The sequence below is a fragment of the Talpa occidentalis genome, unplaced genomic scaffold, assembly GCF_014898055.3.
Source record: "Talpa occidentalis isolate TD23 unplaced genomic scaffold, MPIMG_talOcc4v2.1 talOcc4.14, whole genome shotgun sequence".
In the NCBI taxonomy this organism is placed as follows: Eukaryota; Metazoa; Chordata; class Mammalia; order Eulipotyphla; family Talpidae; genus Talpa; species Talpa occidentalis.
In genome coordinates, this window is record NW_023601433.1 from 51299313 (window position 1) to 51313613 (window position 14301).

General features: G+C 39.1%; 1 protein-coding gene across 2 annotated transcripts in view; it reads right to left on the reverse strand.

The window, feature by feature from the left end:
• The window catches only part of DIP2C (disco interacting protein 2 homolog C), a 343245-nt gene that overhangs the window by 122140 nt on the left and 206804 nt on the right, over nt 1–14301 (reverse strand). For both annotated transcript variants that reach the window (XM_054695051.1, XM_054695050.1), the window contains one exon: nt 10090–10200. In XM_054695051.1, coding sequence (XP_054551026.1) covers nt 10090–10200 — 111 coding nt within the window. The remainder of the gene's footprint in view (nt 1–10089; nt 10201–14301) is intronic.

A 14301-nucleotide genomic window follows, 5' to 3' on the forward strand; every position in this document is an offset into this window, starting at 1 on the left:
TAATGGCTATCAATTGCCATGTGATTTTTCTTTTCTAAAGGTGAATGGACCTCAATCTTCTGATATTTCTTCCTATGTCACATTTTCAAGCCTCAATTTGTTTCAATATTCTGTTAAGGGAGGTAGACAAACCTTACAGGTCAGTAGCAATGATATTAGCTATATCTTATCCAGCATCAGTTAAGGGCCAGTCACTGTGCTATGTCTTTTGAGTGTATTAACCCACCGTATAACAAGGGGGGGTCTCACCAGGTGAGGGTTTTTTTTTTAGTTTTTTTTTTTTAAAGATTTATTTATTTATACAAGCATTTATTTATACAAGCACTGGGGTACAGGCCACAGGCACAGGAGGGTGAGAGAATCCACCAGAGACAGAGCAGGGAGCAGAACAGGCAGAAAGACCGAAATACACTGCTGAGGGGAGCAACGGGCAAGACAGGAGGGGTCTGCCATGCCGTGTGGGAATCTCCCTGGCTGGCCAGGAATCGAACCAGCACTGCGGATGCTGCAAACAGCTTCACAGTGCTGCGCTCAACCCGCTGCGCCACCTGGGTGAAGGTTTTATAGGTAAACAGTCTACGTCTGAGAGAGGAACACTGGGGAATAGTAAGTTGGGTGCCAGGACCACTCTGTCTGTATTCATAGTCCCCATATGGCCCAAGAAGGGTGAGGAAATAGGGGGATGGAATGAGTCTATCATGAAGGCCTCCAGGTAGGCAGGGCCTATCACGGGTCCCGCAAACCCTTGCACCCTACTGTCAGGTCTTTTTGGATCCTGCTCATGATTAATGAACTTCTAAGTCTGAGAGAGAAAACAAAGACGAGAAAACAACATCGTGTTGAAAGGTGGCATAGGCATGAGCCTTCTTGGGTTCTGACTGTTGCCACTGCAACTCTGTCCGCTCTGTCAGGGGCCATCCATGCTCCGTTCCACCAGTGTGACTTTGGTGGGTATACTTTTTAATTCACTAGTAAAATATGCACAAGGGAGCAGAGGTGGGGGTTGGGGGCACTGTGCACAGATGGTGAAGACAGAGTGGCAGCAAGGCATGAGGAGGCAGAGGTGGAATGGTAGGAAATATATGTCAGAGGACCACTGCCTTTGGTCAGAGATGGGGCAGGAAGAGGCAGCAGAGTCATGGCCAGCCCCATAGTTTTCATACCCTTGCTGCTTCAGTCCGAGCTCCCCTTGCAAGTTTCTAGGAAAATTCATTCTTACAGGATGTGGGATGTGGGGAGTGAGGGGAGTTGCCCAGCAGGGGCCTGGTCTGGCAACTGTGCTCACTCATTCGATAGTAATTAATTGAGCTCCTATTATGTACCTCCTTTCACGGAACTTGTGGTCTGTTTAGGGATACGGACAGACTGGCAATCTGATAGCAGAGCAGGATATGACAAACCCTAGGATGGGAGTGTGTGGCCTATGTGTACAGATATGGGCATCTGGCCCTGGTGACCCTGGGGCAGGCCAGCAGGAGAAGCCTCAACAGGGAGTGACCTGCACAGAGGACCTGGGCAACCAAGTGTACTCCAAATCCATCTGCTCATCAAGGAGTTGGGACAGGGTTTTGTCTGCACAGCAACTGACCTCATTCATTTTTCAAATCTTATAACCTTTACCCTCCCCTCAAGCCATCTCAGGCCAGCTGGCATCAGACATGAGGTTGAACTTCTGACAGATACCTCTCCACTGTCTCAGCTTTCTTCCTCTATTTTTATACTTCTGTAGTTGCACAGACAACCTATGACAGGGCCCCACTTTGGTCTTTGGCCTTTGAAACTGTTTCGAATGAAGATGATTAATGTCTCCATTCAACCACCAAATGAACTTGGATCAGATGCTATGCCAGACACTGATCTAGGCATAAATTATACTATCTTTACTTTATCATCATAAGCTCATCCCTGCTTAACCAACACTTTTAACTAATGCTTTTGTCCTTAATGAATGATATGGGGTATAAAATTTATAGTACCAATAAAATAAGTACACAGGAAACACAACAAAAGGTAATTAGCAAAAACAATAGTCTCTGCTGACTAAGAGGAGGTAGTCAGACTCAAATCCTGTGATGAAGAGATTACATGACTAACATGAAAGCATTTAGAACAGTGCCTCGTACTAAGCCAGTGCTCAACCAAGGCTGGCTGCTGCTGGGTTTATGACTACTTAGAACCAACATCAGGTTTTGCAGTGTGTTTAGAGGCCACAGTTAAACACTAGTGTGCTAATCGACACTGTTGTGCATTTTCCAGAATTTCAAATCAACAGAATTGTGAGTCTTGGTTTCTTTAAGTTAGCACAAAACTAAGTTTCCTGGTTGCATCTGCAAAGTAGTGCCTTTTTCTTTTTTGATCCTGCCTTGTTTGATCCACTCGGCTTTTCCACATAAATCCTGTGAGTAATGTTAAGTCCCCAATAAGACCCTGGGGGATATTCATTAGAATTGAATAAAGATTAGGAGAGCTGACATTTCCATAGGAACATATCATACCATATCCACTCATTTTGGCCTTGTTCAATGTGATTCATATAAAATTTTATAGTTTTACCATTAAAGTATTACATACCTTGTTAAATTTGCATTAGGTTCCTCATGAAGTTTTTATTGCTACTGTAATAGAGCTTTTCTTTTTAAATGACATTTGTTGTTAGTGTATAGAAATATGATTAAATTTTGTTTGTTCAGATTCTATCAAGCCATTATGCTAAACATTCATTACCTCTAATAGTTAATACACAGATTAGTTGGAGGTTTCTCTGTAGATAATGTCTTAAAATTTCCCTTTTTCATAGGTCTTTGTCTCCCTTATTGTTACATACCCTGGTCCTAGAATGAGTTGGGAAGGTATCTTTTTTTCTCTTTCCATCTCTGAAATTGTATGGAATCAAACATTTCTTCAAAATTGGGCAAACTTTAATATAAAAAGGCCTGAGGCTGATCTGTTCTTTCTGATAGGGTTTTAGCTACTGCTTTCATTTATTTAATGGCTATAAGATTATCAAGGCTTCCACTTCTTCAGTTTTAAAGTTAGGAACTTGTAAGTTCCATTATTGTTCTTATAGTTTCTTTGAACAAGTATTTATTACATTAAAATTAGAAAAATGAAATATTTTGCTTCATCAATTTATTCCTTATCTAACATTCTTTTTTCTTCATATATACCTTTGTCTCTGACTTTTCCACTTTCAGCTATAGTGGTGATTTCATTCTTCTTTTCTGTGAAGTACATTTGATTTTTATCATTGTCTTTGGATTCTTTCCTAGAGTTTCCACCACCTCCTTACATTATCTATCTCTGATTTGGGGCAACAGTTTGCCCAGTGACCTCAGTTCTTTGATGGATCTAAAAGGAGTTGATTTTTTTCTTGTTGTAAGGATGGATGTGATGACTCCCATGCTTCACTGTATGTTGGAGTGGAAACCATACTAATAACCTCTATCCCATTTAATTATCTCTATTATTTCCTCATGCCTCCTTTTTATAAACTTACTCAACTTAACATTTCTAACATCTTAAGTTAAGTCCTCCTTCTTCAATTTCTACAAACTCCTCTTAGCCCATATAAACATTTTAGGCTATCAATTTCCAAATACAATTTCACTATATCCCATAAATTTTGATGAATCTTTTTTTTTCACCTGAAATACAACTGCCTCTTAACAAGTCCCTACTTTCATCAGGAACCCATGCCAATTTGACCAATCTATCCTATATTTCTTCTTGTTCCACTGATATTTCTAAAAATGAAAATCTGACTGTCATTTCCTCTGTTTAAATGACTAAGCACAGATACCAAGTTTATGTTCATCTCACTAGATTTGGACAATCTGGCCTTTATGATCTGTCCTCAATCTTTTATGCATCTTCCTTCTTATCTCCTATTTAAAACAACTGGCCCTATAATAGTACAATGAGACAGAACTTTCTCCTACAATGTGATTTTCCATATTTGCACTGACCATTATAGAAGCCACTTGCCTTCAAATGTGCCTAGTGAAGCAGGAGAACGTAATTTTAAATTAAATTAAATTTTAATGAATTTAAAATTTAAAAGGTCCCACGTGGATTTTGGCTGCCATTTTGGACACAGCTGCATACAGATGTTCTTCACAGGAAAGGCTTAGTTGAGGATATAGTCTAATATAGTTTATTCTTCTCTGTTAGTCCACCATAGTCTACTTTAATGAAATATGCTATTCCCTATACCAAACAAATGAAAAAAATAGTTGTTCAGAGAGAACAGAGGTCATACAGTTGGGAGCCCCTTATAGTCAGAAAATTCAAGTAGACTGGAAAAACACAAACTTTCTCAATTTAGACAACAAACTTGTGAGCACCAAGGAAGAACTTACTTCAGGGTATACTTCCTGAAAGTAAACACAAAGTCATCTATATTTTTGATCCACAGTAGATAGTAGAGCGCTCAGTATACAAAATTATTGCATATTTGTTAAATGAACAAAAATTAGGTTATAAGCCCTTATTCCCAGAAACTCAATATTGCTATGTATCAGACATTAAACTGTCATCAGAATAAAATCATCACCAGGGATGGGCTCAGATGTAGATGTTTTTAGTTAGTATTCTCTCGCAATTTCTAAAAAACGAATTGTGTTTATGGAAATATAATGGCAACGGTTCTCAAACTCATTGAATCAAAGAATGCTGTAAACTCTTAAATATTGTTGAAAACCTTTAAAAGCTTTTTCTTATAGGGTTCATACTTTGATATCTACTGTATTAGAAAGTAAACTGAAAAACTTTCAAACATAAGATTTCACAGTTACAGATTCAACTGGTTGCCAGACAACAACGTCACAAGTCAGGCAGCCTATGGAAACACCCACTGTACATTTGTGAAACAGAAGAGCTGAACAATGTATTAGCACTACTCTGAACCTAGCCCAACCTCACAGACATCTCAGAAAGGGTCTCAAGTCCCCGAATTACATCCTCGAGGAAGTAGATGCCCACGACAGTTTATCTGCAGTGAAGGCATTAAGCACTGGGCTCCTGCTCCTGTCTGTGAGATGCACAAAACAGGTGAAGCAGTTTTTAAAACTGCTTCGAAGCTCATAAGAACACAAGACAATTTTAAACATATTATGAAATTGTATGCTACATTGTAGTTTTAATATTCCTCCTTGTCAAAGTGGACTTGATTGGCATGGAAAACATATAAACATCAAGATTTTATTTTCCAGGGTTTTGGGATGAGGGAAAAGAGTATTAAAAATAGCTAGAATTTTTTGAGAGGCTGATTTAAACTTTATTAGGTAGAAGAAACAAAGTACTGAATATAGAGTTTAACATCTTCAGGGTACTCAGCAAATGCCTGTTCATTCATGCAATTTCCAAATCAAATTTAGGGTTCCAAGGAGAGTTATATAAAAAGAAGACAGATGAATGCTATTATAAAAATTCCAGTAAGAGCTCATTACAACACAAGGCCTTGGGTTCAGAAATGAAATGGAAAAATAGAGTCAGGAGAGATTAAATTTGAGGCTATATGGTTGACTAGATTGATTGTTAATTAGGTCAATTATCTAAGAGATAATAGAATTACTTCTTGGCTGATATAATTTGGTCATTGAAGCAACCAAAGTAACTCTACTGCAAGTTAAGTGGTCACCGAATTTTAGAAAGCAGAATCTCCTGAGGACCACACAACTTTCTTTCATGCTGGCTCAAGAGAAAGCCTTGTACCTGACTATAGATAAAAATAAGCTCTTAAGCTTTCATGCCACATTTCAAAAACAATATGTGAGCATATAGTCAAAGAGAAAGTAGCTAATAGTATATCAATAAAGTATCTAAATTAAGAAAATGCATGACTAGATAATTTTAATGGCAGGCAATATGTGAGAATAAGGTGCTAAGTGAAACTACCAAACAAGTCCTAATAATGACATATAGAGCCTCATTAATTTTTCTTTTTTTTTATTTATACACTAAATTATAGTTTTATTTTTTTTAAATAATAAATTTTATTTTTATATTCCCCCATACAATTGCACACCCCCCATTCTGACCCCAATCCCTCCCCTCCCAGCCCCCACCCCCCAAAAAGTGTCTCTGGTTCATAGTTTTTTGTTGATTTTGATTTTCACTTTCTTATAGTTATTCATTTTCCTGGTCCCTTATTTAAGTTTTCTAGATTCCTGCTATGAGTGAGACCATCCAGTATTTTTCTTTTTCTTTCTGTCTTATTTCGCTGAGCATGATCCCTTCCAGCGCCATCCATGTTGCTGCAAATTGCATGTGTTTATCTTTTTTGAATGCTGAGTAATATTCCATGGTATATATGTACCACATCTTCTTGATCCAGTCATCTATTTTTGGGTATTTGGGCTGTTTCCAAAGCTTAGCTATTGTAAATAGTGCTGCTATAAACATAGGGGTGCAGGTGTTCTTTGGAATTGATGTTTCTGTGTCCTTTGGGTAAATACCTAGGAGTGGAATTGCTGGATCCTATGGAAGCTCTATGTTTAGTAGGTCCAGAAATCTCCACACAGCTCTCCATAGTGGTTGGACCAGTTTGCACTCCCACCAACAGTGTAGAAGAGTTCCTTTTTCTCCACAACCTCGCCAACATTTGCTGTTGCTAGTTTTTTTAATATGTGCCATTCTCACTGGTGTAAGATGGTATCTCATGGTAGTTTTGATTTGCATTTCCCTGATTACAAGTGATGTTGAACATTTTTTCATATGTCTGTTGAGAGCCTCATTAATTTTTCTTTAGGGTAACTGCCATAACATTTAGGGACAGGGGTGGCACCCAGCATTGGTTATAGAAAATGAGACCGGAAGAAGATTTCATATACATCTGGAAGGGTCCGATGGATATGCTTATTTCATGTGTAAATTAAGCAATCATTATTTATTCAAATTGGAGAGGACTACAAATTTTTAAAAACAGTATACATGTAATAGTGTTTTCTACATTTTACGTGACACTTCAAGGAATGTCTGCATCATAGTTCATAGTATTCTCTACATAGCAAGTACCTGAGGTAAATTCCACTGTCTTTAACCTATGAAATGGAACCTTAATTCTCTAAAGGTAGAATCTGAGACCATCATGCATACAGTTGCACAAACTGGATACCAGGAGTCACCCTTGATTCTTTCTCTTGGGCACCCCTAGATCAACACCTTCTTAAGGTTCCTATTGCTGTTATCTTCTAAACATATCCCATGTCTCACTCATCTCCTAAATACTCAGGTATTCAGTGTCTTTCTAATTGCTTTACTTCTAAGCCACAATACTCTCAAAATAATATTGAAATGTTAAATCTGTTTATCATGCCTTTGCCTAAAATCTTCACATGATACCTTATCATCTTCAGAATAAATGTCAAATTCTTAAACATGATATACAAGATACCTTAAAATCTGGACCATTTTACCTAATATTCCCAAATGTGCTTTGCTCCATGCTGCCTCATCTTTCCCCCCTTCAAAGACTATTACATAGGAAGTATTTTAGTTGTTTGGTGCATATGAATAAACAAAACAAAACAAATATTCTCGCCTTTGTGGAGCTCACATTCTTATGGTAGATAAATAGATGATTGATAGAGTTTGGATCAATCATCAGTTTGGATCAGTAAGTAATAGGCACAGAGATGATAGGTATATTGGTGAAGAGAATAGAAAGATGATTAATAATTCACTAAACAGATGATTGATATAGGTAGTTAGGCAGATGAAGAAAGATGGCTGGCTGAATAAACAGAACATTGACACAGGCAGATAGGTGAATAATAACTATGTAAATAGATACTGGATGGATGGATGGATGGATGGATGGATGGATAGATGGATGGATGGAAAGGTAGATTTAGAAAGAATGCCAGGAGGTGATAATTACAATAGAAACAAATAAGTTCATCAAGCTGCTCAGTACTGGGCACTCATATGGAGTTGGGATTGTACTGTTCAATGCAGGGTCCAAGCTATACTTTAAGCTTAGGCGTGGAACCCAAAACTCAGCCTCCATTCTTCCCCTGAGCCACTGCTTTCATGCTGCGTTTTCTCCAACATTGTCCCTTTACATCTATGTGCATGTGCCTACCTGTGTATGTCTACTATATTTGTGACTGTATACCCATGTGTGTGTCTCTATCTGCATGTGTCCACTGTATGTGTGACTATGTGTCTGTCTACTGTGTGTGATTGTGTATGTGCATATATAAACTATTAGAATTAATGATTTGAAGAATATAAGCGGGCCTCCCTAGTGGCACAGGTGGTTGAGAGCCACACTGTGGAGCTGTCCGCAGCCTCTGCAGCGCAGATTCAATCCTGGCCGGCCAGCGAGAATCCCACATGGTGCAATGGACCTCTCTTGTCTCCCTGCTGCTCCCCTCAGCAGTGTGTTTCAGTCAGTCTGCCTGTTCTGCTCCCCACTCTGTCTGTGGTAGATCCTCTCACCCCCCACACATCTGGTCTGTACCCCAGTTCTTGTATAAATAAATAAATCTAAAAAAAAAAAAAAAAGAATTTCAGACAAGGAAGTTAAGGGAAACAACTCAATGACTTGATGGTACATATGCATGCCTCTAATGTCCCAAATATTTGAAAGGTTCTTTAAGATGCCAGAATGAAGAAAATAAGCTCTTGATACATGCTGAGTAAAATAGCTTTGAAAAAACACAGTGGGTTTGAGAACACACTCCTGCCTTATTCTATCCCCACATATTCTCCTCCTGACAGAAGAAGCAAGGCTGTGCTCTGCTTTTTCTACCTTTTCGAGTCCATTCTCTCTGCTTGTGCGTATGATGGCTGCTGGGCATAACATCTTTCTACTCCCTCTTCCTTTAGAGGATCAGTTAGGGAGACCACTAGGGGAAATGGTGGTGGTTTATCATGTAAGTTCCTATTAATGGAAAGATTCATAGAACACAATGCTGATAGGCTCATAGGGTTGACCCACCCAAATGCTGGTGTGAATTACCTCAGCTTCATCTTCTACAACATGAACTAAGACAAAACCTAAGAAAGTATTCTCTAAAGTACAAAGTGACTTATACATGTTCTAATTCAGATCCTACATCAGCAGTCCACGTGACCCAGCAATAATACTTACCAATAGTTTTCTTTTAAACATCATAGTTAGGGGAAAAGAAAAGAGCAACTTTAATCTGGATGTTGGAAAAAATCTGTCAAAAAGTTATGAAAATATCAATTTCAATGCACATTTTCTCATGCCAAATTACTAAAGAAATTTAAGCCAGTCCAATCCAGATGACGAGTGTAATAAAACAAAGTTACCAAGATAGCATCACAAAACATAGAGGAAATATAAACATGGATCACCGGAAATACTCAATATTTTTGTTTCTGTTTGGAAAACTGTATTTGATTAAAATAATTATTGAGGCTTAAAAAAAAAGAAAAAAAATCATTCTAGCAAAGATTATAAAAAGTAAAAGCAAGGGCCTCCCCGGTGGCGCAGCGGTTGAGCACTGGGTTGCGAAGCTGCCGGCGACCTCTGCGGCGCTGGTTCGATCCCCGGCTGCTCCCCAACCACTGGAGGAGGGTCCCACATGGCGCCCAGACCTCTCCTGCCGCCCGCTGCTCCCCTCAGCAGTGTACTTTGGTCCTTCTGCCTGCTCTGCTCCCAGCTCTGGCTCTGGTGAATTCTCTCACCCTCCCGTGCTTCTGACTGTACCCAGTGCATGTATAAACAAAGAAACAAACAAACAAACAAACAAATAAATAAATAAAACATGCCTCTATTTAAAAAAAAAAAAAAAGTAAAAGCAAACTATTCTTCAATGACACCTAAAAATAAATGAACAAACTTGGGCTCGCTACTACTTTTTGAATTACTATGAAATTCTAAATAATAGACAATACTGCCTTTGAAAATGTAAGAAGAGTTTCTTGCTGAATTTTCATGTTTACTGCAGAGGGAATTTTTGTGTGGAAGGCAGGATGTTATCACCTGTGGCTCAAGAATATGTACATTAGCTGCAATTCTCCCCACATGGCTCTTCAGACCCACACCAAAGGTGCAGCTCACCACTGCCAGCCTCTACAGGGTCACTGAACCTCAGTCTGCCTTTGGGGACTTACCTGACCGATAGCGCTCATCTCGTGACCCTGAGGACCTTCGGCGGTGATAGCGAGAGGAAGAGGAGGGAGTGACTGGAGCACGGCGCTCTGGAGGCAAAGCTTGATCCACCCCTGGGTTAGGAAGACAAAAAGTGGAATGAGGCTTCAGTAGGCAGCTGGGGCTCTTTACTCTAGAGCAACACATTTGGTGGAATAAATCCCTGACTCACTGCTTTCCTTTCAGCACAGCTAGAGGCATGGTAGAGCTTGGTATGAGGGTGCAGGCACACGAGGGGAGAGTTAAGGACAGGACTGGGAGTGGGCAGTCAAATGGGGGAGCATGATTGGGAGCCAGGGACATCTTGGCTGTAGAACAGCAAAGGGAGTATCATCCAGGGGTGAGGAGATTCAGGGTGCCACAGTGCAGCCTTTAGAAAGCCCAGCACAGGCTCCCTCACATCACACCATTCATCTATCATGTCATGGGAAAACATGCCAAATAAACAACAAACAAGAAGTAGAAATCTTCAGCGTTCTGATCAGAAAAATGGAGCCCAAGACAGACTCAAGTCATGATCTTCTTTACACAGAAACAGTGACTCAATTCTCCAGAAAATTTAAAAATTAAAAGGACATTTATCATTAAAGTTAAACTTTAAAAAATAAACTTTTAAAAATAAATCTGAGTTATTGAATAATATTGACTATGTTTCCAACTTTATTCAAAGTTTGTAACTTAAATTTTATACCACTTGATAATAATTGAACAAAATGATTTTCAACATAGCTTTGAAGAATTATCAAAAATATTAACCTGCTAAGGAAAAAATGACTCTACGGGCATTGTTCAAAAGCTGACCGAAACCTGCCAACTGTGACTATCTATTCTAATTCAGATAAAATAAAGCCCAAGAAAGGTAAATTATTACATTTCAGACATACACAAATGCTGGCATTACTAATCAATAACTGCTGCTTCTTGAGAAAAGGATCAGTAATATTTGATAGAAAGTAAACCAGACAATAATTTTAAGAAAAAAAGTTCAGTCTCTAGTTTTCAGTGGTGAACTCTATGACAATGAATCATTGGATTTAAGGTCCCTCTTTTTCTGGTGATTTCTGCACCTCAATTTTGATGGCATGTTGTGGATCCCACACAATAAGCTACTGTATTAGAAGTATGAAAAGATAACTAAGCTGTAGCCACTTTCTCTAGGAGTTCTTCATACTAAAATATATATTGGCATCATTAGTAACAATTCTTGATGACTGAAGAGCTACTAAATCTCTTCTGTACAAACCATTTTTTAAAATGCTCTTGAAACTACTTTGTACTCTCATCAAGCAGATGTACAGAATTGCAGCTACTGAAATTAAATCAAAGAATACTGTGGTAAATATTACAGTGAATATAATAGCTATTGGTATTGACGTTCATGCTTATCAGTGAGGGCTTATAATCCCAGTTCTAATGGTAAATGGTAGATAACAATTATCTAACGGCTTCTCCTTACACCCCTGCAGCTACTACGACACCAGACTAGGATTCTGAGTCAGCAGTATGCTCCCTGTACCTTCCTATTGAACACTGCTATTATTCTGGAGTTAATGTTTCTATCTTTTGGTTTCCTTATTTGTGTTTTCAATGTGCCTATTGCTAATCCATTTCAAAATACCTAACAGAATGGAAAAACTCTTCCCAATACTTTCTTCCCTGATTAACATGGCCAGATTGCAACCATTTTTCTTCTAGGTTTCTTTCGCTTAGCGGCCTCTCCTGCCGTAATCCTGGAATAAAATCCATGTGGATCCCTTTATACAGGGACTTGCTTTTGTTTGAAACTCTGGGGGAAGATTACTTTTACCAATTGCCTTTCATATCTCTAATGTTGTTAGGAAATTAAATGTCCTTTGGGAAGTTAAATGTCCTTTGGATGCTATAATTCTTATGTAAAATGTTTATTTTCTTTTCCCCTCTATCAACTTTTACAATCTTATTTCTATGAAGTTGCTGCATGCTGGATTTTTTCTTCCTATGGTAGGGGCATCATCAGATCTGTTTCCAGTAGGTTTTTCATCTGGGCAGTTTCACTGCTCACAGAAGAGAGCGCCTTTCAACTGCCACGTGACTCTGCATGGGGTGTCTGTCCTTTGGGGCTGGAGCTGATCCCACTGTGCAGCATGTATGTTCTGATTTATGCCACTGTGCTCAGTGCTGCCTGGTGTCCCTAAGTCTGGATATTCCATCCTTCATCTCTCTCACCCCACCTCTGCCCCAGCCAGAACATCTCCTAAATACTAGGTATTCAGGTCAGCAAGGGTTGTGAGTCTCTAGAACTGAGAAGGGATTACAGATAAAACTCAGAGAGAGGAAGGTGAAGTAGGATGAAGGTGAGGAAGGAGGGAAGGAAGAAAACAAGTGCTCTTCCTTTCCAGGAGACCTCTCACCTCACCATGTCCATACCCCTGGGACCCTGCTCTGCGCCACCCTATACTTCACCCTCAAGTTAGAAAGTCATCAGACTCAGTGCTGGCTTTGCCTGGCCCTCAGAGCTGCCTGCCAATCCCAGCTGGCAGCTCACCACCCAGACTTCCAGGCTCACCCTAATGCAATCCAAGCAGGTTCTGATTCTCCTCTTTCTGCATTTTCTTGACCAGAGAACAAGGCCCCAGATACCTTCACCTAACTTCAGTCTCCCTCTAAAATCACTCACACCCACTTTCCTCCTAGTCAATCTTCACTATGCCTCTAGAGTCCAGTCAACAGAAATATTCATTATTCCCATGCATCTACCCCACCTGATGACACTTTCATTCCTTTAAACACTTTCCTTGCTAGAGGGAAAACTATGTTTAAGCCCCAAGGGAGAGAAAGCAGAGAAATAAGCATTTCTATTAGAACTTCAATCAATTACTTCCTACACATGATTAAAAAAGATTTCCCAAAGGAAATTCCTAATGATATGGCTCTGTCAACTAAACAACAATCAAATTCAGAATATTAAATAAAAGTAGTGATGTCATTAATGCTACAGTAAAGCAGATGCTAAAATCCAACAATCCTCATATAAACCTCTGAATATGAGGAAGATGGGGCAGTGGCCCATCACTCTGACACAGGGTACGCTGCCCCCAAGAGGCCTGCAATTAGAAAAGGCTCCTGTTATTCAGGATGCTAATGTGGTAGAGAACAGTCAGAATTTCTATATTTAGGTAGTAAGAGAAATGCATTCAAAATCTTAGACTTCAATAAATTTTTAAAATAAATCAGGAATTGAGAATTTCCTATATCAAAAAGTCCAGAATCAACAAGTATTGGTGAGGATATAGTGAAAAAGGAATCCTTGTACACTGTTGGTGGGTATGTAGACTGGTCAGCTCTTATGAAAAACAGTATGAAAGTTTCTCAAAATATTAAAAATGGATTGACTATCTGACCCATAATTTCACTCCTAGGTATCTACCTAAAGGATACAAAATCACTAATTAAAAGGAATACATGGACTCTTGTGTTCACTGCAGCACTATTTACAATAATCAAATTATGGAAACAACCTACGTGTCCTAGGACAGATGCGTGGATTAGAAAAATGTGACATATATACACAATGGAATACCACTCAGCTGTAATAAAAGATGAAATCATGCCATTTGTGATAACATGGATGGAACCGGAGGGGATTATGCTAAGTGAAATAAGTCAGAAGGGGAAAGACAAATATTGGATGGTGTCACTTACATGTGGAATACAGAGAAACAAAACAAAGTGTCAGACAAAGCCAAACCAATAACAAACTGTAGAAAAATGACAGTGAAATTGAGGCTAGCATAGGGGATAGGTGGAAATACAGTGGGGAGGAGCAGCAATGGACTATGTGGGGGGACTGTGGGTGCCGTGGTAGTGGGTGTGGTGCGGTGACATGCATCTGAGGACGTGTCACCCTATGCCTCTGAATCACATGCAATGCTGTTACCTCACTGGTAAACCAATGTTTCTTCAATTAAAAAATAAATAAAAGAAATTTAAAACAGTAATAAAAAAAAAGAAACCAAGAAAGATATGATTTAAATTAGAAAGTATATGGGATTTAAACTGAGAAGATCTTGGCCCAAACTCTGGTCTTATTCTTACTAACTGTGTAGTGGGATGATCATTTGGCCTCTAGAGAGCAGTTTTCATATATGTTGGGGGTGAGGATGTGGACACAGTCTTTGGGGCTTGCAGACATTGAC